The sequence below is a fragment of the Genypterus blacodes genome, unplaced genomic scaffold (assembly GCF_046128005.1).
Source record: "Genypterus blacodes isolate CSIRO-AG114 ecotype Tasmania unplaced genomic scaffold, CSIRO-AGI_Gbla_v1 ptg000156l_1, whole genome shotgun sequence".
Taxonomy (NCBI): Eukaryota; Metazoa; Chordata; class Actinopteri; order Ophidiiformes; family Ophidiidae; genus Genypterus; species Genypterus blacodes.
In genome coordinates, this window is record NW_027466957.1 from 6,136,046 (window position 1) to 6,157,060 (window position 21,015).

Consider the following 21,015-nt stretch of genomic DNA (forward strand, 5'->3'; position numbering starts at 1 on the left):
ATTGAAAACATCTTCCGAAAATGTCAAACGCGTCATTTCGGCGCATGCGCAGTGTGCGCTGCCGCCAGCTTTGTTGCGTTGCTAATGCTAACGCTAACTAGCAAGTATTTCCTGCCCGCAAGTGCACACAGCAATGGATATCGACGCGGTATCGGAAGGTTTTCAAGGTAATCTTTACAGATATACGAGTAATCAAGACATCGAATAGTGAGAGATGCACTTGATTTGTTTTGATACTCTCATCAAAACCCATAAAGTTTGCTAAATATTGCCCCCTAACTTGTAGTTAGCTTACGGTTGACTAATGTTTACGCTTTAGAAAAGGCACCTAAATACTCTCTGGCTTGCCTGTATTGTTAAATCTCGTGTTCATTTGTGAATACATAAGTGTTATGACGTTTGACCCATTTACCATGTTGTTTGTCGATTATGTAACCAGTTAGCCTGGTAACGTTCTAATCACGCATCTAAGTTCCCCAAGAACTTTTCATTCACTTCACTCATCGAAATAGTTTGAGGATGCTCCGATCTGACTGCTCTGCGTCTTTACAGAGCACGTAGCACGTGTAGAAATTAGTTGGCGATTGTCAATTTACTATTGATCAGCCCTGTAATCTTCTTCAATAGAATTCAGATGACTTAATGATATTAGCAGAGGCAATTGCAGAATATGTAAATATGAACTATGGTCTGAATGTCTCGGCACGGATAAACCTTAAATGAAGCCTAGGGAAGACAATAAGTGTTTATTGTATTGAGCTGAGTGACCTAACAGGGTTGATTGGTGACCATTACACACTTGTAAGGAAGCAAAGAAGGTCTGTTTGTGGGATTAGTATAAAATAGAACGATTGTGGCATAAAACTGTATTTAGGTGACTCACCCCCACCCCCTCACCTGATATGGCCCCTCAGACTTTCACCTCTTCACAAATTTGACAAACTCGAAATGCTTCAGCAGGAGTTTAAATTTTCCCTCAGATTATGAAATAAGTGAATTGTGGAGGATTTTTTTTAGGGGTAAAACAATGAGCTGGGAGAAAACGCCTTCAGTGTATGAAATTGGAACGAGATTATGTTGATTGTTTTTTCTGCATAATGTGAATATTTACAGATTTTGAGAAGAAAGGGAAGAAAGAGACCAGTCCTCTTCTAGACCAGTTCCTGTGTCACGTCGGTAAAACTGGACAAACATTGTGAGTGTTCTAACGCTGAAGCTACCTGCCACAGATCCTAAAGCATTAAGAACCCTACAGATAATCACAGAACGTAATGATGACCTAAGGTTTCCTGCTTTGTTTTATTTCCAATATCTTCCAGGATCCCATGGTCGCAATTCAAAACATACTTCATGTTTAAACTGGAAACAGTCATGGATGATTTCCACGACTCATCGCCGGAACAGAGAGCGTCACATAATCCCAACGTAGAGCACATCCCATTTGATGAGATGAAGAAGAGGATCTTGAAAATAGTAGACGGGTACAACGGGTGAGTAAAAGCTGGTGAATTAATGACATATTTTTACAACAGTGTCACTTGTAATAAATAATATCAGGAAGTGCATGGTTACGGTAAATGGGCTATAAAACTACATGAGGCAAATTGCACGCATTTCCTACCTGGCAGCAGAAGCACATAATTCCGTCCGCTTCCATGATCAAAACATGTCTGTCAGCAACATTTGGTAGTATTGTTCTCACAGATTATGTTGCATTTCATGTAAATGGAAAAGCTGGGAGACGACAATCAAATCAGAAACAAATCTTAGTACTTTGGTCGTTGTTGAGTTATTTCACCATAGTGTTTTATTTAGTATTGTTTAATGTGAGGTGAAAGTCTTCCGGGTATACAGACAACGTCCAGTTCACTAACAATGTTTTGTGTCTGGGTGTGTCGCCAGGGTGATAAGTTTATGCTTGTTCAGCCCTACCGCCGCAGGGTCTGGCAAAGTTTCAGACATCAGGGACACGGGCTGGCGTGGCAGGCGTGTACGTGCATGAACCTTTTGTTAGTGGTAGACGACTGGCACGCCCCCATCAGCCAAAACGTGTACAGTAGTTGGATCATCTATGCTGCATTTTGGAGGTAAAATTAATCTCTATACCTTTTTGCAGCATCCCCTTCACCATCCAGCGACTGTGCGAGCTGCTCATGGACCCCAAGAGAAATTATGCAGGAACAGACAAGTTCCTCAGGGGTTTGGAAAAAGTAAGCGCTCGTCTGCACAGCTTTGTTTATATATTATCATTGCATCAGACATCTTCGTGTCAACAAACCAGGACAAAGGATTGTTGTGTTGGTTGATAAATATTGTTTTAAAGGCATTCCCCAGTGATCTAAACAGTATTCTGATAAAGATGACTGTTGCTGTATTGCAGAATGTGATGGTGGTCAGCTGTGTGCACCCGGCTTCAGAGTAAGTACATCAGCTGTGACACATTGCCGTCCACAGTATTTATGTGTAATTGCTTCTCCCTCAGTTACACTTGCAGAGGGATGATTAACAGCCCGTCGTTTTTCTGTTTGTGTCCAAGGAAAAATGGGGCGACCGGTGTAAACAGAATGAATGGAGTGATGTTTCCTGGCAACTCATTATATTCAGACAGGTAGGGGAGGGGGTGCAGGAGCTATGTATATAACATTTAGTGGGTTGGAAAGGCGACGTGAAGGACAGCTCTGCCTCGCTTGTCAATTGATTTTGTGATTGGACTCGCGAAAGCAACTTTTCTTTTTCTTCTCTGCCGTAGTCGAAATGTGAACGGACCCGGTTCGCCAAAGTCACTCAATAGACCAAAGCTGTCGTCGTGTTCTTCATTTTCAACCAACGGCCTCCCTGACTGTTCATCCAGCAAAGAGCGGGAGCCAACCACCGACGAGGCAGAGCGGCACCAGATCAGGTAATTCAAATAAGTGTGAAGCAAGAGACACAGTGCAGGAATGGCCATGAGGGAGCAAACTTGCTCCATGTTGCCAAGATGTATTCAACACAGCACAACACATATGTAACCAGATTGAAGATACTTTGGAACTTCCGTACACGGATCACTGAGCCTAGATGCCCCCCCGTAAACAAATCTTCCAATCTTGAATTCAGGGCACTTTTACAGCGTGCTAAAACTGTCCATGTGCACTTGTTTCCTCTCTGCAGTGATTCCTCATTGCCAGAAGGTGAAAGTCCATCGTGCAGCGGGATAAAGAACAAACATCACGAGGAGGATGAGTCTGAGGCTGATGAGCATGAGGTAAAGAGGCTCAAGTTTGGTGAAAAGGAGGATGACGACAGGGAAAATGAGGAAAAGGAGGCCTCTTGTAAAGGGTCAGACAGCCCGTCGGACTCCCGGGAGTCTTCAGAAGACACTTGCGGGCAGGAGAACAAAAGCGGCTCATCTTCGGGGAAACCTTCCTCTTCAGAGGATCATGGTAAGCATGAGCTCTGCATAATTTAAGTCCAAGTCTGATCATAAAGATTGCATTGAACTACTTAGTTAGTTACTGTGGAATATTTGTTCTTTCTCCTCTTCCTCAGAGCCCAGCAGCACACAGACAGAAGCCTCTGAACAAGAAGCAGAGGCGTCAGAGAGCGGGCCTGCCCACAGTCCAAAGCCTGACGGCACTGCAGAGCGATCAGAGGAGCCGACTCCATCAGACAACAGTGCAAGCTTTGAGCTGGACAATGGGGAAAGCAGCAGCAGCAGTAGCAGCAGCAGCAGCAGCAGCACTGGCAGCAGCGATGATGGAAAGGCTCTACCTAGTGACGCGCCCGCCCCCGCTTCCTCTTGTAATACATGTGACTCGTCAACAGAGGGCGACGCTCACAGTCCGAACAGCACAGGGACTGTGAGCGAGCCTGAGGAACGTGACTGACCCCCCCCCGTCCAGCCAGCAAAGGGACATTTTTACACTGTATGATACCAAACTGAGGGTAAATCTGTAGCACTGTGGACCCTAAACTTCAGGACCAGGACAGATGCGGAGCTCAAAGTTCCTCACTGAAGAATATTTTTCTTCCCCCCACCCCCCTGTCGCAAACCGCAACACATCACCTGGTCTTTAAACTGGAAGGAAACGATTTAAAGAAGACTCTGCTTTTTTTTTCACCATTGACTAAACATTTTTCTAACAGTTCTTTCCTTGTTTTTTTATATCTGAGTGTTTTAATTTAACCGTGATGTAACCGATAACTGAATAACTTGACAGCAAGCAATTGTTTATCGAGCATGTATGTATTTCCAAAAAGCTAAATTTGACAGCTTTGAGTTATATTTTTGGCCTAAGCATCGCTGTGTCTGACTGTCGTGTCTTTGTGAAGGTGAAAGAAAACACCAGCTACCAACGCAAACACAGACGCGTTTTGCCTTTTCTGTGACACACATACCACAAAATGTATTTTGTTAACATTATCATGCAACTCCTGAGAAGATGTGGAAAATAAAGCTGTTCTTCGTCACTGTATGAAATTGCTTGAATTACGTTTATAATTATGTTTTCAGTTGTAACAGATTTCCACTTGAACAAGGGTCCTAGCAGAAAATCATAGTAACCTAGATGGATTTCATTTTTTTTCTTATTTGTTTGGATTAAGCAAAGTCATGATTGCGTCGGAAATATTTCAAATAACACATGGTACTTTGTTTCTCCACTTTCTGTATGTCATACTTTAGTTGTACAACTTTTTTGATAGCAAGAGTTTTTACAGTATGTATCTGTAAATCAGTCTTTTGTAGAGTTGTAATACCTGTTCCACAGCCTTTTTAAAACATAATTGCCAGATATGAAATGCTTGAGCTTGTATCATGGTATTCGTGGAAAGCAATAAATGCAAAAAAAATTAAGTTGTGGTATGTTCAGTTTATATTAAATGATCTACACCACATCATCTTACCCAGAATGCACTAGTTGCAGGAGAACCAACGCCTATAGAATTGGTTCCAGTTAAACTGCGAAGTTGAATTTGGAGTAAGTAAGATATTTCTTATTGTCAGAGTTAAATTATCAACAAAATGTGTGGATCAATTTAATGGTGACGATAATGCGTGACTCACACATCACATGCGTGACTCCTCAGACGTCCTTGACACACTTAAAGGCCAAGATTATCACTATCGCCGTCGTCAGCAGGTATCCTGGGGGCGGGCCAGCTCTTCACCTGTAAACACCAGCTAACAAATAACAAATAACTGCAACCAGACATACTATGTTGTTCTGACAAATATATGTAATTATTATGTAAAACACTGAGACATTTCTAAGGGAAAATTCCATTTAGGAATGAATGAATGAGGTATAATTGCAAATCTTGCGTTGTTAATAATGATAATAACCCTGTCATCAAGGTTTGAGTTTAGATGCATAGTGCCTTTGCCTTTATGATGTCCATTAGTAAAGTGATGAGTAATGTTGTATGTGACCTGAGCCTCACTATCTGATATATAGCATTGTTCTGTTCATTTCCTCATTTGTATCTCATAGATCTTGTATTAAAAAAAAAAAAAAATGTGTGTTCCATTTCTCAGTTGATGTGGTATTCAGTCATTAACCCTTGACTCATTTAGATGTTTTATCCTCACCTCACATGACCACATTAATGGGGTTTGATATTTTATGCTCATATTGAGTAATACAGCATCATAAATGATAAACTAATGCTCCATCATATTTTAGAGATGCCAATAACAACTTGGTTTAGGGTGTGTAAATAGCATGTGCACATAAATCCTCTAATGATCTATCAGAACTAATTGATTTAGACAGGTCTATTTCTAATCCCTGTCATGTGATCTATAACAGCCTTTGTCTCATCCACACCTTTCAGTAGGGATTTGTCACAATAGGGAGCCTGATATCAATTCAGCTTGTTTGTCATTTTGGATAATTTTGGCCTGATTTGAACGGATTTAGTTGCTGTGATGTGTCAGGATAAGGAGCAAACTCATCCATGAGTTTCACAACATAGAACAGCAGGATCAGTTCAATGTACTGAGGGGATTCATTTCAGCCTTTCCGGTCTTGGTGATAATATTTCCACAATGGGTCAGCGACTGAGTGAGGAAAGTGACCCTGACAAAGAAATCGATGTGGCCGAGCTGCAGGAATGGTACAAAAAATTTGTTACAGAATGTCCGAGTGGAACTCTCTTCAAGCACGAGTTCAAGAGCTTTTTTGGTGTTACCGAAAACGCAGCGGCTGCAGATTACATAGAAAACATGTTTCGAGCCTTTGACAAGAATGGCGTAAGTACAAATCTCTGTTGTATGGGCACTGCACTATATACAGCAATAAGTAAAAGTAAAGTGTATCATTGATTGAATGGATGTATGAAAACATGTAGACTTTTTGCCAAAGACTTTTTATCAAAGCAACGTTGTACTTTGTATCAAATTGCTCCTCCAAACACTTTCACTCATTCACACTTGTTATTTTACTGTTTGTACACAGGACAACACAATTGATTTTCTTGAGTATGTGGCAGCCTTGAATTTAGTCCTGCGGGGAAAACTGGAGCACAAGCTCAAATGGACATTTAAAATGTATGACAAAGATGGAAGTGGATGCATTGACAAAACAGAGCTTCTTGAGATTGTGGAGGTAATATTTATCATTTGACATTTTACTCTGTACCTTTCAAAACATTTTCTAAAAAGTATCTCAAGGTAATGTGGTTGGATGCAATGAAATGTAGACACTCAACATCTTTTCCTGTCACTCAGTCAATTTATCGATTGAAGAAAGCCTGTCATGGAGAGCTGGATGAAGAATGCAATCTGCTGTCCCCAGACCAAGTGGTTGACCGGATATTTGAGCTGGTGGATGAAAATGGAGATGGTGAGTGTTGGTAATAGTCTTCTGACAGCTTAAAATGCTGCTTGAATGATTTAAGCACAAGTGTGTGTACAGTTAATGTCCAGGGTTTGTTGGTGGTTGTGTATGTTGAAGGGAAAACTCAGTATCAGTCATCAAAGTGATACATCCAATAAAGTATTTAAAGAAAATTAAATGTGGGAATTTTGAATCTTTAAGTGTAAGTGTAGTGACTTCAGCTCTTTCTCGCTCTTACTCACATAGGGGAGCTCTCGCTGGATGAGTTTATTGATGGAGCACGGAGGGACAAATGGGTGATGAAGATGCTGCAGATGGACGTCAATCCTGGTGATTGGCTCAACGAGCGAAGACGCAGTGCTGATTTCTAAGGCTGCAGTGTGGACTGTCGTCCAGTCACGTACAACACACACCCATCCATGTGTGTGACTTCACTTTTTCACTTTGTGGTTCATAAAAACAGCACAGTCACTCACACAGTCAGTTTGTGACCTTGGAATGAATGTTTTCCTTTTCATAGTTGTTTTTGCTTGTAATGTTTATTGATATTGTTTCAGGTTTGTGGATATGCTACAGTAAAATAGCAATTTGTATTTTTTAGTGATTGGCTGCAATGCTAGGAATGTAAGACTATACTTTACAGATGCTGTAATAGGTCAACAGTCATTCAACTAAATAGAGACTAAGGAGCTAGATTTGTCTGAATGAATAAATGTTGATTTTACAATGGCGGACTCTCTCTTTTAATCAATACAACAAAGATAAAAAAAAATAAGAATAAAACAAAAAAACACAACATATTGGACAGATTAAAATTTAAATTTATAAACAATATAATTATTACACCATTTGACAGAATAATTACTTTAATTCATGTATTTGTCACAGCACAATTACAGTGATTTCTTTATTGATGTGGTACTGACACAGTTTAACCAGTTTAACCTTTGAACAATAACAATCAACTTTTGCTGAATTGACATTATTGGATAGAAGTTATTAAAACAGAAGGCTGACAATTCAATGAAAACAAATATCGCTACTCAAATAATCTAGGGAAACATTTTGAGTTAAAGCTAAACGTAAAAAAAACGATACTGCTAATTAGGACGGAACTTGTTTTTCCCGCGGAAGGATATGACGCAATATTGACGTCTCCTGCCGGCGCAGACTCAGTGCTGATCAGGGAGCGTCGATCCTGGTTCCGTTATCGTCCTCAATGTCAGCAAATTCTGTTCCATGAGCAACCGAACTGTCGCTTTATAGTTAAATCAACCAACGTGTTTCTGCGAACGTTATATGCCGATTTCCTTTATATTTCCTGTCTTTATATTTTGTACCCTTTCACTCACCATACAGCTGCACCGCTGACAGCTGTCCAATGGCAGCCAAAGTTGAAAAGCCAGTCTACAGTGACACAACTCAGGTAACACTTACAGTTAGCGCTAAAATAATTAGTTTGTCAAACTGTTCGCCAACTGTAAAATGTTACCCTTAAGCGGCCACCGTCACTGTATTTGTCTGGTTTTCTTCATACCGTTCATCTACGTTCACATTGTGCTATGCTGCCCCCTCCTGGCCAGTGTGCAGAAGACAGGTGGATGCTGAACCATGTGAGTGGGGACCTGTTCTCCTGTGGTGAGGACGAGGCTCTGGCCCACTGTATCAGTGAGGACTGCCGCATGGGGAAAGGCATAGCAGTGATGTTCAAGAAAAAGTTCAAAGGGGTTGAGGAGCTAAAGGAGCAGAGTGAGTCTGGACTGTTATAAAAAAAAAAAATCACAAATAAAATGGAAGAGTCATTTCTTTTTGCATTGACTAAACTTTTGAGCTGAAAATCCCACTTGTGAGGCTCAAAATGAGAAACGTGGGGGAAATGTGGTGCAGGCAGAGTGTTTCAGTTGTTACTATAACTTACTAAATGAAGTAGATGGTGCTGCCGTGTTGACTGAAGAGAGGATAAAGGCCACTCCCTTCAAGTTGTGTAGGTTTACTTTTGTGCCTCTACTATTTGTTAAACTATTATTTTATTCCAACAGAAAAGATGACAGGACAGTGTGCCGTACTGAAAAGAGACAGACGGTTTGTCTACTACCTGGTAAAGATGTAATATTTTATTTGCATGTTTGACGATGAATATCAAGACCCCTACAGGTATATTAAGGTCATGTTGTTGTGTTTTCTTTATTTCACCGCAGATTACAAAGAAGAAGGCTACGCACAAACCCACCAATGAAAGCCTTAGAGAGAGCTTGGAGGACATGAGGTCACACTGCCTAACGAATGGAGTTACCAGGATATCCATGCCTCGGTATGTAGAGTTTGGTCCACCAGAACTGCTGAGAACCTGCATTACAGCTCCAAAAAAAATAATCTGTTTTTATCTCTTTAAACTGACAGTATCGGCTGTGGCCTGGATAGATTGAAGTGGAGCGATGTGTCGAACATGCTGGCACAGGTGTTCAAAGGCACAAACATCTCCATCACGGTGTACAGCCTTCCAGAGACAACACAGAGCACGGTGATGAAAGAGAACATGCGCAGATGATGGAAATCCAAATGGTTTACTGTTATGTTTATAATCAGCACTTTCCCTTTGTCTTACTACAGTATTGTGGCCAAATAACTGCTTCATTCCTTAAAAAAAAACAATGTTATGTTGCAGATCAAGTTGAAATAAATTAATTTTTGCACTTCATAAACAGACGGAACCCTTGTGGACTGATAGATCTAATTCTCATATTTACTATCTGCTCCTAATGTTCAGCCAGGATGATGATTATCTAATCACGGTTGAATAGTGCTGCTTCATTACTGCCTCCCAAAAATGCTGTCCCAGATTTTTCTTGGTGTCTCATCAAGTACTGTGAGACTAGATTCTTCTCTGATTTGCTCAGCTGCCTGTTGGGTAAACACAGCAAACACTGTTGCACAGACTAAAATATCGGGTATCTTTATTTGCCTTTTTATGTTTACGGATGCAGCTCTGTTGTTGATTGAGCAAGCGGTTTTATTTGCATTGCTTTATGCATGCTGTATAACTTCTGGAGTGCTCATTGTCGTCGCCACAGATGGTTGAGGTATGATGTATTATTGATCTGCTCTGGTATTGTACTTTAATGGAACTGGGACACAATAGAGGTACCAGACCTAACAGAGAAAGACGGGTGGGGAAACTGACACCACAAAAGTCCAAACCGCACATCCATTTTCTCCACAGCGGGGGTAAAAGCCTTTTAACACATTAGGCAACGTGGAACTGGAGCGGAATACGGAGCTTTGAAGTTATACCATCTCTCCAGGCGATGTAGTCTGATAAATCTGTGGTCCCTACAAACCACATTAAAAGAGGGTCTGATTTATAATTAGAGCGTGATTGCAAGTTAAGGTTAAAGTTAAGTAGTGATCATGAGGCTTGGTAACGGTGTGATCAGTCTGCATCCGAGCCTGAGGCCCGCCCCCTGCCCAAGCCTCCCCTACAGGGGCACCTTCAATAATTCATGAGGCAGAGGCATTAACGACACTGTGTACACTGCGGCTGCCTGCCCGATCTCTCCCCCCCCCCGATATATTCAGGCTGGCTAGTAGTCTACTTCAGCATCACTGCAACCAACCCCGCTCCCCTCCTCCTCCTCCTCATCCTCTTCTTTCTCCTCCTCCTTTCCCATCCCCCTTCTTGCTTGGCTGTTCGACTCCACACTGCAGCAGAGCCACCTAGCTGTGCTGCAGTGTGGAGCGCAGGGAAATGTCCCCTTATCTGACCCGCCTTCACACCTCAACATGCTGCAGCTGCTCCACTCCCAAAATCTGCTCTCACCTCAACCCAAACTACACCCCCCTCCCCCTTCCTCCCCCATCTCTGTTCCCATGCAGTTTGTCCCACTGTATCGCTGCCGCCGCTCTCCCCCACTCTCTCTCTGACTCCTTTTCTCCCCCCCACCCACCACACACACACACCACACACACACACACACACACACACACACACACACACACACACACACACAACCCCCCCCCCCCCCCCCTGTGTCCTCCATTCCTTTTTTTTCTTCCGTTGCTCGATGCGTATAAATTGCAGAGCTCAGCATTCTTCTCCACAGGCGCTTAGGGGGTAAAAGAGGAAAAAGGGAGAAAAAAAAGCGGAGATGAGCTGGGCGGGAGGGTTGCTGGTGCACCACATAACTGCCCCCTTCCAATTAAAGAAGAGAGCTTATGTTATTGAAGAGCAGCTCGGCCAATGAGAAGGCAGTTACGGGAAAAGACAGCAGGAAAAAAAAGCAGCAGAGCGAGTGGGCAAGAGGAAGGGAAAAAAACTGCAGTGTGTGTGTGTGAGAGAGAGTGTGTGTAGTTTTCATCCCTCCCCTGAGCAGATCTTTATCAATTTGGCTACTCCAGTGTTGGGGTGCGTTTGAATGGGTGTCGGTGTATGTGGCAGAGTTTGCAAGAAGGCAGAGTGAAGGTGTGTCCAGAGATTCCTGACTTGTTCATTCTGAAACTGGAAATAAGAGAAAGTAAGAGGAGATTGATCATTTTTCTCTCTATCTCAAAGTGTCTGGGAGCCTGTGGAGAAGGAGAAGAGCTCAGCATCCAGCGGAGAGCGACCCGCACCAAAGGTAAGCAGCCACGTTCACCTCCTTACTGTACGCACGGTGAGGCTCTGCTGCACTTTTAAAGTTCATTTTGTTCCCTTTGTCAGCCTGGGCTGCAGCTTATTCCCTGTTTTTCCACGTGTAACTTCGTTTAAACGGGCTCACGGATTTGCGCTTTAACGCTTTTTACAACATTTCACACCCCTAAGACTTGACGGGGAAAGGAGAGAGAGCGAGAGGGAGAGAGAGAGAGAAGGAGAGGGAGGGGGGAGGTTAGTGCGGGACTCCCTGATGCTTCTAGGCAAGTTTCTGTGCACACGGTTCTCTAGTGCTGCAGTATCCCGTTACATCCCTGAGCGGAGCTGCCTCAGCATCCTCAGCATCCTCAGCCAGCGCCGGGCACACACACAGATTTCTTAAACGCTCACCACTGTTTGATCACCAGGGGCGACATTGGAATAAAGTCTTTTCCTTTATCGTTGTAAACACAGACGCTGCAGCTCAGTTGAGTTTAGTGTTTCCCACCATGTAGCGTAGAGATCGCTGGAGTTGCTAAGACCACCCATAGATTTGAGCCTGAGAAGGGTCAAGCATAATGATGAGTTTAGTTTACTTTGCCCGGTGTTCTGGGACTTGCTTCAGTCGGAACCTGCAGCAAAATCACTCTTTCTGATTGGTTGATTGAGCATCTCTCACCACAGTCACAGCCACAGTTACAATATAAAGGACATAATAGTATTTACATTGTGTGTATGCACCTTCACTGGTGTATTCATAGATTGTAGATTAGCACAGATGACAGCGTGAAGCTTTGTTTGTGTACTGTGAAGGACTTGTTTTGTCTCTCTGCATTTATTATCAGCTTTCTGTCAGCACGTTCACAACTGATTTATTGCCTCCCACTGTCTTTTTCCCCGCAAGTCTGACCTTCATAATTCGCAAGTGTAGATGTGATACTGTCCAGCAGTGGGCACTGTGTGCTCTCTCCTTTGAAGCTGTGCAGGGTGGGAGAAAAAATGCCAAGGAATTCTGAAGTGAGAGGGAATATTGGGGGGAATCTGAGTCTTTTTTTGCGTGGGACGATGGGAAAATGTTGACAGGGTGAGGTGTGTGTGTGTGCTGCTGTGGTTAGCATTATAAAAAAAGCAATATTGATAGTTCTTAGATTTAGATTCTCAGATATAAACTCAGATGGTACAAAATCCTACTACTGATGCAGATCTGAGTGAATAGTTTTCAATATTTCCATGAATGAGACAAAGACGGTCAGGGTCGTCACCGTTTCAGCACCATGGACAGATCACAGAGCTGAGGATATGGATGAATGGCGTTTTGGTGTACTGGTTGGAGTTGCAGGCTGGATTGACAGGAAGACAAAACCAATCTCCCATGTTTAGTGAGGTGACCTAATAAATGACCTTGCTGTACACATTTCCAATCACTCACCGGACATGGCAGCTGGCCGTACACATCTGTTCTCTTCATCTAACTCTATTAGATGAAGACATGGACAAAACCCTTTCCATTATTCATGCGCTTCTCCTTTTATAGAACACAGAATACATCCCAGAGAAACTGAGCACTCCCAGCATTACTTTAAAATCTCCGTCTTGCCCTTGTCTGCCTGTTTATACGCCATGTGTTCCTTCTAGCATCTTTTTATGCAGGCGCACAGTGGGATAAAACTGCATTAGGGAAATCATTGGGGTTTGACATTACAGAGCTATTTTGGGTACAAGAGAAAAAAGGCTGCTATTGATGGATGTCATCATGTCGTGTCAGAGGAAACTGCAACTTTGGCTCCTAGAAATGAATGACAAAACAATCGAGGAAGTGCCAAAAGATTGTAAAAATCAGTCACAAGAACCTATAATGAGTGTGTGTATATAGTTATGACTCCCGCTGTGACACAAAGTATTGTTTCATGTCATGGCTGAGAGCAGCGTGGAAAGTGTCTCAGCAGGACGCATGCAGCATACTGACGATCTCATTCAGAGAGAGATGATCGGAAACCCCCGGTTCTTAATGCAGAGCAGGAACGAGGCCCCCTCACTTTTCTCAAGAATTCCCAATAATAAACATGGAAACGCAGAGAGAGGACGTTTGATCACTTCTCATCAGACAGAATGGGAGGTTGAAACAGATGCTGTATGTGTAATTCATGGATCTGAATAGAGCTTTCAAACATACATTTCTGGTGGAAAAAAGTTGTTTCTCAGTGTTTATCTTGGTATGCTCCGGTCCTCTTCATCGCAGTAGTTACATTGTGTAGCTTCTTGTGAGAGAGTTGTGGTTCTTGGAGGAGCAGAGCAGATGTGGGTCTCGTCATGGCTCAGCCTCCATGTGTGATATCCCCCCCCTGTGTTCCAGACAGTGCCACATGGGGCGTTTGGTGTGCCCCTGTAAAAGATGGTGTAGGCAACATAGCAGAGCAGCAACGGCTGTCACTGTGACGGGCTACAGTTAGCCAAACTCCTCAAACTCTCCTTGTCAGGAGGAAATGTCCTGTGAAAACCAATGATGTAGCTTTACTTCTGCCTGTGGGCATGCAATATCTCTGTGTTGTCTCGGTTACATAGGGGAAATAAAGGACATTTCAGGTTTTAATGTCAACAGACCCTCTTGGGAATGCTGGTATGGCACCTTTGATAAATACAGTGGTGCCCTGGAAGGACAGGGAGCCTCTCAGAAATACCACACTTCATCATCCCTATCTGGGAAAGGTGACTGTATGTATTATGTAGGTGTTTGTGTAAATGCTAGTGCGTCTGTGCACGCGAGCGTCCGAGGAGAAGGGGGGGAGGGAGGCTTCAAACGATGTGACAGACGGTGCCGGACGCGTAAAACACGCACGGACGAACAGGAGGACAAAAGAAAAGGAGAACAAAGTAAAGAGCGGAAGGGCGAGACAAACGATACGGAGCGAGAGGCAGAGGGAGATGGAGAGATTGTCAGAGCGAGCGCGGGGAGAGAGTGGGTGTGCGTAGCAGAGAATGCCGAGCACTGCAGTACATTGCGGTGCCCAGCCCCCCGCTGCGCTCTCTCTGCTCGCCATCCGGCTCCATGCACTGAAAAGACCCCTGCAGCACAGAGCGGCAACCTCACAAAGAGCCTTCCGAGCCGCCGCTGCCGCCGAGCTCCCTGCACGTTCTGATGATGCTCCGGTTGATTTTTTTAAAGGAGCGGTGGAAACGCAGCGTGCACGACCCCCAGAAACAAAATGTAGAGAGGGAGAGAGAGAGAGGAGAGGGACCAGTCAATTCATGCTCCCTCTGGATTATGTAAGCGTGCAGCACCTGATACCGACTGAATGATCTCGTGCCTTGTTTTCCTCTGTAGAACATCTGCCTTTGCTGTTTGCGTTTGTGCCGGCGAGAGCATCTTTGCAAACACAGGCACAGACTCCTCATTGAACCTATTGAAATGGCTACAATAGGGAGGCAAACATCACGCGCCCTGAAATAGCCGCCACGCGTGTGTGTGTGTTTGAGTCTACGGTTTGACATTTTGCTGATGATGGGATGTGCAAGAATTAATGATCCCATGGATACTTGTAAAGATCAGCATCAGCTGTAAGCTCGGGCGTTCATTTTAATGCCAAGCAGCATAAATGACGTGATTCACACTGACCTCACACTTACTCACACTCTAAATTCTGCTGGGTTGCATTGATTTCTGATTTTGGTCGAGCAAAGGCTCTCTCTCTCCCTCTCCCCCCTTGAAAACACAACACACAAACACACACACGTACAGTACGCATGCAAATTTGAAACAAATCTCCATCACGTGGACGAAGGCTGTTTCCGCTTCCATAAACAGTTGCTACGTTTCCGTCCCGCTGCCTGCCCCCGGGTGTGTGTGAGTGAGTGTGTGTGTGTGTGTGTGTGTGTGTGTGTGTGTGTGTGTGGGGGGTGGGTTGGGGGGTAATTGAAGCGTGAGAGCTTCCGTTGTCGTATGTTTTATGGGCTCTCTACTTGGGCCGGTTGTGCAGCGTGGACTCTCTGCTCCCTGTGACACGGTCTCGCCAACTCCAACTGTGTGTCGGCGCTTCAGCTGTCGAGTTTGTTCATCTCGCGGCGTCAGCGTGACCTTTGCCTCTGATTTATGATCAAATTTGGGATGTGATGTTGGAAAATGACGACGTAGTAGCACTGTATTCATCCACACCGTATGGATCTCAAATAAATCTCAATACATTTCAAATACTATCATTTAAAAGAAATATTGAACTGTGTGTATGACCTCTATCTTCATACACACAGTTCAGTTCAAACCCTTTTTTACTAGTGATGTCTGACACCAAAGGGAAGAAGAAGAAGAAGCATCACTCTCTTCCTGTCATTAGCTCATGCAACATTCACATGGCGTTACGAGGACATAAATGTGTGTGTTTGTGTGTGTGTGTGTTTGCAGGGAGAGTGGGAGAGTGTGGTAGTGTGGGTGAGCTGCAATGGGGTTTCGGAGTGCTGCATTGAGCTGCATAATTAATGTTGAAGGGGCGGAGCTGAAGGCGGAGATAACTTCACAAGAAGAAGAAGAAGAAGAGGAAGCCGCTGCAATGGTGTCGGTGTAGGGGCGCCTTGCTCCTGTGTGGAAATCACACGACACACACACACACGCACCCATATAGATGTGTTTTGAGGTGAAACCGATGCCTCGCTATTGGTGCGATGGAACACAGAGAGGCGGCTCGGAGAGGGAGAGAGAGAGGGGTGGCGAGAGAGGAGAGGGAGAGGGAGGTGTGGGGGAAACGGAGGATGAGTATTCAGAGGGAACGCACTCAGCTGTTTGGTCCAGCTCTGTGTCCCCATCCCATCTGCTCCCTCAGCCCACAAGCCAATCACTCTCCACTGAGCTGCATACCAAAGCCAACAGCCTCCATGCAGGTTTACCGACTCTGTTAATCATCCAATTTGTAGCAAAACGCCTTCCTATATGACACATCTGGTGTCACTCTGATTCCTTCTGTCCAAATTGGACCATAATAAAGGAGGAGTGGCTGTAATTTGCAGGCTGGTGTTGTATTTAATCATATTCTTTACACGTTCTGGGCTATTGTTCAGCACTGTGTTGGTTCTGTTTTTAGGCTCTTTGTCTCTAGATGAAACAGTGTTTGATCTCCTCTGTTCTCATCTCTGCGGTGTTATTTTTACACGCTTTCTTTGCTTTTACACAGCCATTTATTTATCTGATCACTCGCCCATACAGCGATGTGCGTATATGTGTAGGAGCACACCGGCCTTGTTTGATACAAACGGAGCTTGTGATGATGTGAATAGGTGTGTGTGTTCCTGCGTATTGGCTTTTATCGAGGCTTGCATTGAGCGCCTGCAGACTTCCGTGTGTATGACAGAGTCGGAGCTGACGAACCTGTTTGGCTCCTCTGTCTCCAGGGTGAAATGTCCTCACCGGTGACCAAGTCTACATCGCCCCTGTCACCTCACCTCAGCGTCACGCCGGCTCCCCTCAGTGTTTCACATCCAGCCAATTCCCCAGACTTTATACCTTTACCCCCCCTTTTATCCCTTAAAGCTATTTTAATCTATTTCACCTATAATTTACAGGGACACTGCACAATTAAAAGTTAATTCCCCCTGATTTGCATACTTTGTCCTTGGGCAGGTAGAGAGAGGACAACCGCAAAATGATTCAAATGCTACATAAAGCCCTACAGAAGAAGGAAACAAAGATGAGGACATTGTATTTCTTCAAACTGATCTTCCCTTGAGAGTACAAAGGCTTTGAGTGTAGTCACACCTGCCTGTGACCAGGTTGTTATTTGTGTGAAATGACACCCACAAAGTGTTTGTGGATGTCCCACAGAGAACTCCATACGTTGTATTTCAGCAAAACAAAAAAGGAAAGGACCGAAATGTATTTATTCTTTTACCTCATTCTGCTACTTCCTTTTTCTTTTTACATGAGGTGAGGCCACATTTCAACACGTCGGCTAGTCTTCTCTTAGATCTGTTGCCGGGTGCTGCTGTGCGGGCTTCTGTTTTTGTGAGGACGGCTGAAAGGATTGCAGTTGAGATGCAGTTTGTATTCCAAACCTCTCCGTGCACAGCAGGTAGCCTGGCAATGAAAGCACTTTTATTTCCGTCCCTCAAGAGTGACAAAAAACTGAAATTACAGCCTCAGCATTATCAAGAAGGGGGGAAATGCTGATACACAAGACGCCGGGCGGTTGAAGGAATGCGATAGCTGGAGTATCAATCCTGTTTAGATGCTGTCATTGCGTCGGTTTGAGGCATGATTGTGGAGTTTATGGTTGCCTGACAACAGTGTTCTGTGAAAATACAGCATCAGGCTCTCAGTGGATTTAAAATGTTATTCAAAGGTTTCTGTGTGTGTGTTTCCGTCTCTATTGTTCCTCCTCCTCTCCCGCTCTGAGAGATATCTTGCAGGACAGTTTGAGTCCAAAGTTTTTTGTTTACAAAAACAAACACAGGCCCTCATTAACTATATTTTCCTGTCCCCTGAAGTCATGGAAATGATGAGATATTTTCTGTTTTCTCTCCCTCTCCGTTCCCAAAGGGTTTCTTTGCAGCGAGCGCGCCGACTTGCCATTTCTTTGTGTTGCCAAGTGAGAATCCACCCATCTGACATTTAGAATGCCGAGAGCAGTGCAAACATCGGCGATGAACCTTGGGGGGAAAAAAAAGTGTTCCATCTTTGAAAGCACACCCTGGCTTAGAAGTTGTTTTTTTTGTGTTTGTGTCGTATTATGAATTGTCCAGCCTGTGCACGATGTGGAGTGCATGACTCTTCTATAAATCTGAGGTCTGTAAAAGCTAATAAATGTTTTTCATGAGAGGAACAGTGTGTGTGATGTAAGAGGAACCAGCGAAGAAGGAGGAGGATGGATGGTTTGAGTTTTTTGAGTAGGTGCTCGATGTGGAGGCTTTTTTTTCTTTTCTCTCTTCTCTCTCTGTGTTTCGAGGCCTGTGGGCAGGTGAAGGACGCAGCTCACAGAATAGATAGATCCTGTGGGTGCTAACATCGCTGCTGCCGCATTCTCTGTGGCATAGCTCAAAGATAACGCATGAGGAAAGATTGAAAATGAAAGAAAGAACGATTCGGTCGTGACATTCAGGTCGGGCGATGTTTTAGTGCTGATCAGGACGATGCCTATAAAGCTGGAGCTGTGGTGTGGGACGCCTGTGGAATTGGAGATTTTTGTGGCTCAAATGAAGTCAGTTTGCGTGAGTGGCAGGTCACTTACGGTGCTTTGTATGGACGAAGGTGCGGAGCCTTCTTCTTTCTCTCTTTCTCCATCCGGCCATTGTGCTGCTGTCATTCCTAGAATAAAAGACGCCCGGCGTTCATTTGCACTCAGCAGGCCTGTTTGAGTTCAGACAGTATCGCCGTAGAAACCGACATCTGCTAATCTAAATTCTATGCGGTTGGAAAATGAGTGAATTATGCTGAAGTTTGTTTGTGAGGTTCACATTTTGTGAGGCGATGCCGCTTTATTATCTCGCCGAGTTTGTGCAGATCCAATCTCACCCAGAGAGATTACTGAAAACTGTTTCGACTTGACAGCAAACTGGTCTCCAAGAGCACGATGAGTGATTGGAAAATCCATCTCCTCCCGCGATAAGGCTGGTAATAGTTTGGTCTTGCGAGGGGGGGATATGATATTCATTGAAATATATTGATCAAAATAATTGCTCCCATCCTATTGTCCATTTCTCTAAACTCACTGGCAGCAGTTTGTGTCCGGAGAGCCGTTCACAAATGCATTTCTGTTATCCTCAGTTTCATCTGGAGAATTTTCCTGAATCATTACTCTAATCCTCACCATGTTCAGACCCATATTGCTGTGCGTCGCTTTTCCCCAGAGTCTGTCGAATCGTTATAGCTTGAAAGTGAGAGTGGCTGTGTCATCTGTGACACCTCAGGAGGAAAAGTGGATAAACAAAAGGGGGAAACATCAAGGCGTTGCCGTGTTCCACCACCGAGCTCTGTGCTGGAGGGAATGGTGGCCCAGTTTGAAGTGACTTTAGTGATGATTGCAAGTTTCCCTCTCCACTTTTTCTCCAACGTTTCCTTTTTTGCAGTTTGTCCTCTGTATTGTACGGCGTACCGAGCAATTTTCCTACCAGTTTGGTTCCGTCCTCTAAAGCAGCCCAATGTCAGACTGTTCGTGTGCTGCGCTGATTCTTATCAGCATAATGACAAATTTAATGATTGATCCTGGGAGTAAGTTGCCCCAAGTCTTTTCTCCAATTCCAGAGCTGTCCATCTCCAAAAGGCCACAAAGTTTGTACCCTCATTCTCTGCTGCTGCCCGCTCTGCAGGGTTTTTCACTCATGTGTTTCAAGCACTTTGAAATTGTCCTTTTGCCTCTGCCAGCAGGAAACAACAGCTTTTCATACTTGACTCAACCGACAGCTAACACTGCACTGAACTGAGCCAACTCAATCACAGTACTTTCAGCCAATCCGCACAAAGATTCTCCTCCTTTCCAGCGAGCGAGCTCTGTCGATCACATGGTTTAAACACAACAGGAGGTGCAATTTAAGAACGATTTTCCTCACAGTTTCCATTGGCAGTTAATGACTGTCAAAGCACATTCTTTATTTTCTTAAGCCTTCATTGGGAAAAGGTCAGCTTGGGACGACGTCTTGGCTCGGCTCTATCTCACCTTGTTGTCCGGCCTGGAAGCACAGTGAGAAATTAATGAACTCCACTGATTGCACAAACTGTACAGTGCCAATACCGAGTTAACTCTTTAACATACATTCAAAAAGACATTCCTCCTTATCTAGTTCCAACACGCCGCGGAAACATTTTCAGCTGCTGTATTTCTATCCCAAATGGAAAGCCAAGCGGCAATTTGTCGTAGAAGTTTTACAAAGTGTGTGTTATCTGTTGGTGCACGGCTAAATGAAAACATTTTAAAATGCGGCTCGTGTGCTGCCAGCTGAGCTGCCACCAAGACGTTTCACTGTGGGTGTTTCAGACATAATATTGGAGCTTTTACTAGATGGAAAACACAACTGCTGATTCATATAGCATCCGCACTGTGCAGAGCTTTGCGTCATTTCTTCGTACACCATCATTCAGACAGGAAACGCAGTACACCGACGAAAATGATCCCTCTTCCAACTCCCTGAAACCTCACTACTTATGTTTAATACAAAGTGCTGGGAATCATTAAGCTCTGCCAGCAGTATGGTGCCACTCCTAATGATGCAGAGTGTTAAATGGTTGCTGCTAATGATTTAGTGTGGCAATTTGAGGTGTACAGTGATCATCTGTGGGGTATTTACATTGATTTGTTATGCGTAGGATAGAAAGTGAGCTCTTGATTTGAGTAAGTGGAGCATAAGGAATCATCCGTTTATTTGACAAGGCTGGCATAATTGGATACAGGTGACAAATGTCTCCTAAAATCAGCTTGTGAGATTCTGGCGCGATTCTTGGTGGCATTTCTTGGCGATGGACTTTTAACGAGGTGCGGCCGTGCTAAATAAGTTTATACAGTTAAGATTGATGCACCTTGGCCCAAAGATGGCCGAAGATTTGAAAGTATAATTTAAGAAAGGATGAATTTCACCCACCTCTCCTGTGTTGAGATCAGTCAGCGAGGCTAACAGTCC

The 21,015-nt window shown here is 44.0% G+C and overlaps 3 protein-coding genes across 4 annotated transcripts in view; all 3 read left to right on the forward strand.

The window, feature by feature from the left end:
* The first annotated feature begins 25 nt into the window (after nt 1-25).
* On the forward strand, nt 26-4,221 carry LOC143013012 (serine/threonine-protein phosphatase 4 regulatory subunit 2-like). Its single transcript, XM_076166421.1, has 9 exons — nt 26-167; nt 1,114-1,195; nt 1,320-1,490; nt 2,117-2,210; nt 2,381-2,418; nt 2,537-2,608; nt 2,750-2,899; nt 3,151-3,422; nt 3,529-4,221. The coding sequence occupies exons 1-9, from the start codon at nt 134-136 to the stop codon at nt 3,864-3,866; spliced, it is 1,251 nt and encodes a 416-aa protein (XP_076022536.1). The 5' UTR covers nt 26-133; the 3' UTR covers nt 3,867-4,221.
* A 1,807-nt stretch (nt 4,222-6,028) lies between these two features.
* On the forward strand, nt 6,029-7,258 carry guca1b (guanylate cyclase activator 1B). Its single transcript, XM_076166379.1, has 4 exons — nt 6,029-6,232; nt 6,438-6,587; nt 6,710-6,824; nt 7,065-7,258. The coding sequence occupies exons 1-4, from the start codon at nt 6,029-6,031 to the stop codon at nt 7,187-7,189; spliced, it is 594 nt and encodes a 197-aa protein (XP_076022494.1). The 3' UTR covers nt 7,190-7,258.
* A 725-nt stretch (nt 7,259-7,983) lies between these two features.
* oard1 (O-acyl-ADP-ribose deacylase 1) overlaps nt 7,984-21,015 on the forward strand; it is a 35,844-nt gene continuing 22,812 nt past the window's right edge. Inside the window, exons 1-7 of one of the 2 annotated variants that reach the window (XM_076166377.1) lie at nt 7,984-8,039; nt 8,178-8,244; nt 8,402-8,567; nt 8,858-8,916; nt 9,017-9,129; nt 9,219-9,339; nt 11,368-11,431. In XM_076166377.1, coding sequence (XP_076022492.1) covers nt 8,200-8,244; nt 8,402-8,567; nt 8,858-8,916; nt 9,017-9,129; nt 9,219-9,339; nt 11,368-11,431 — 568 coding nt within the window. In that variant the 5' untranslated portion in view covers nt 7,984-8,039; nt 8,178-8,199. Of the gene's footprint in view, nt 8,245-8,401; nt 8,568-8,857; nt 8,917-9,016; nt 9,130-9,218; nt 9,340-11,367; nt 11,432-21,015 lie in introns of both variants that reach the window. The other variant, XM_076166378.1, reaches the window with a different exon arrangement.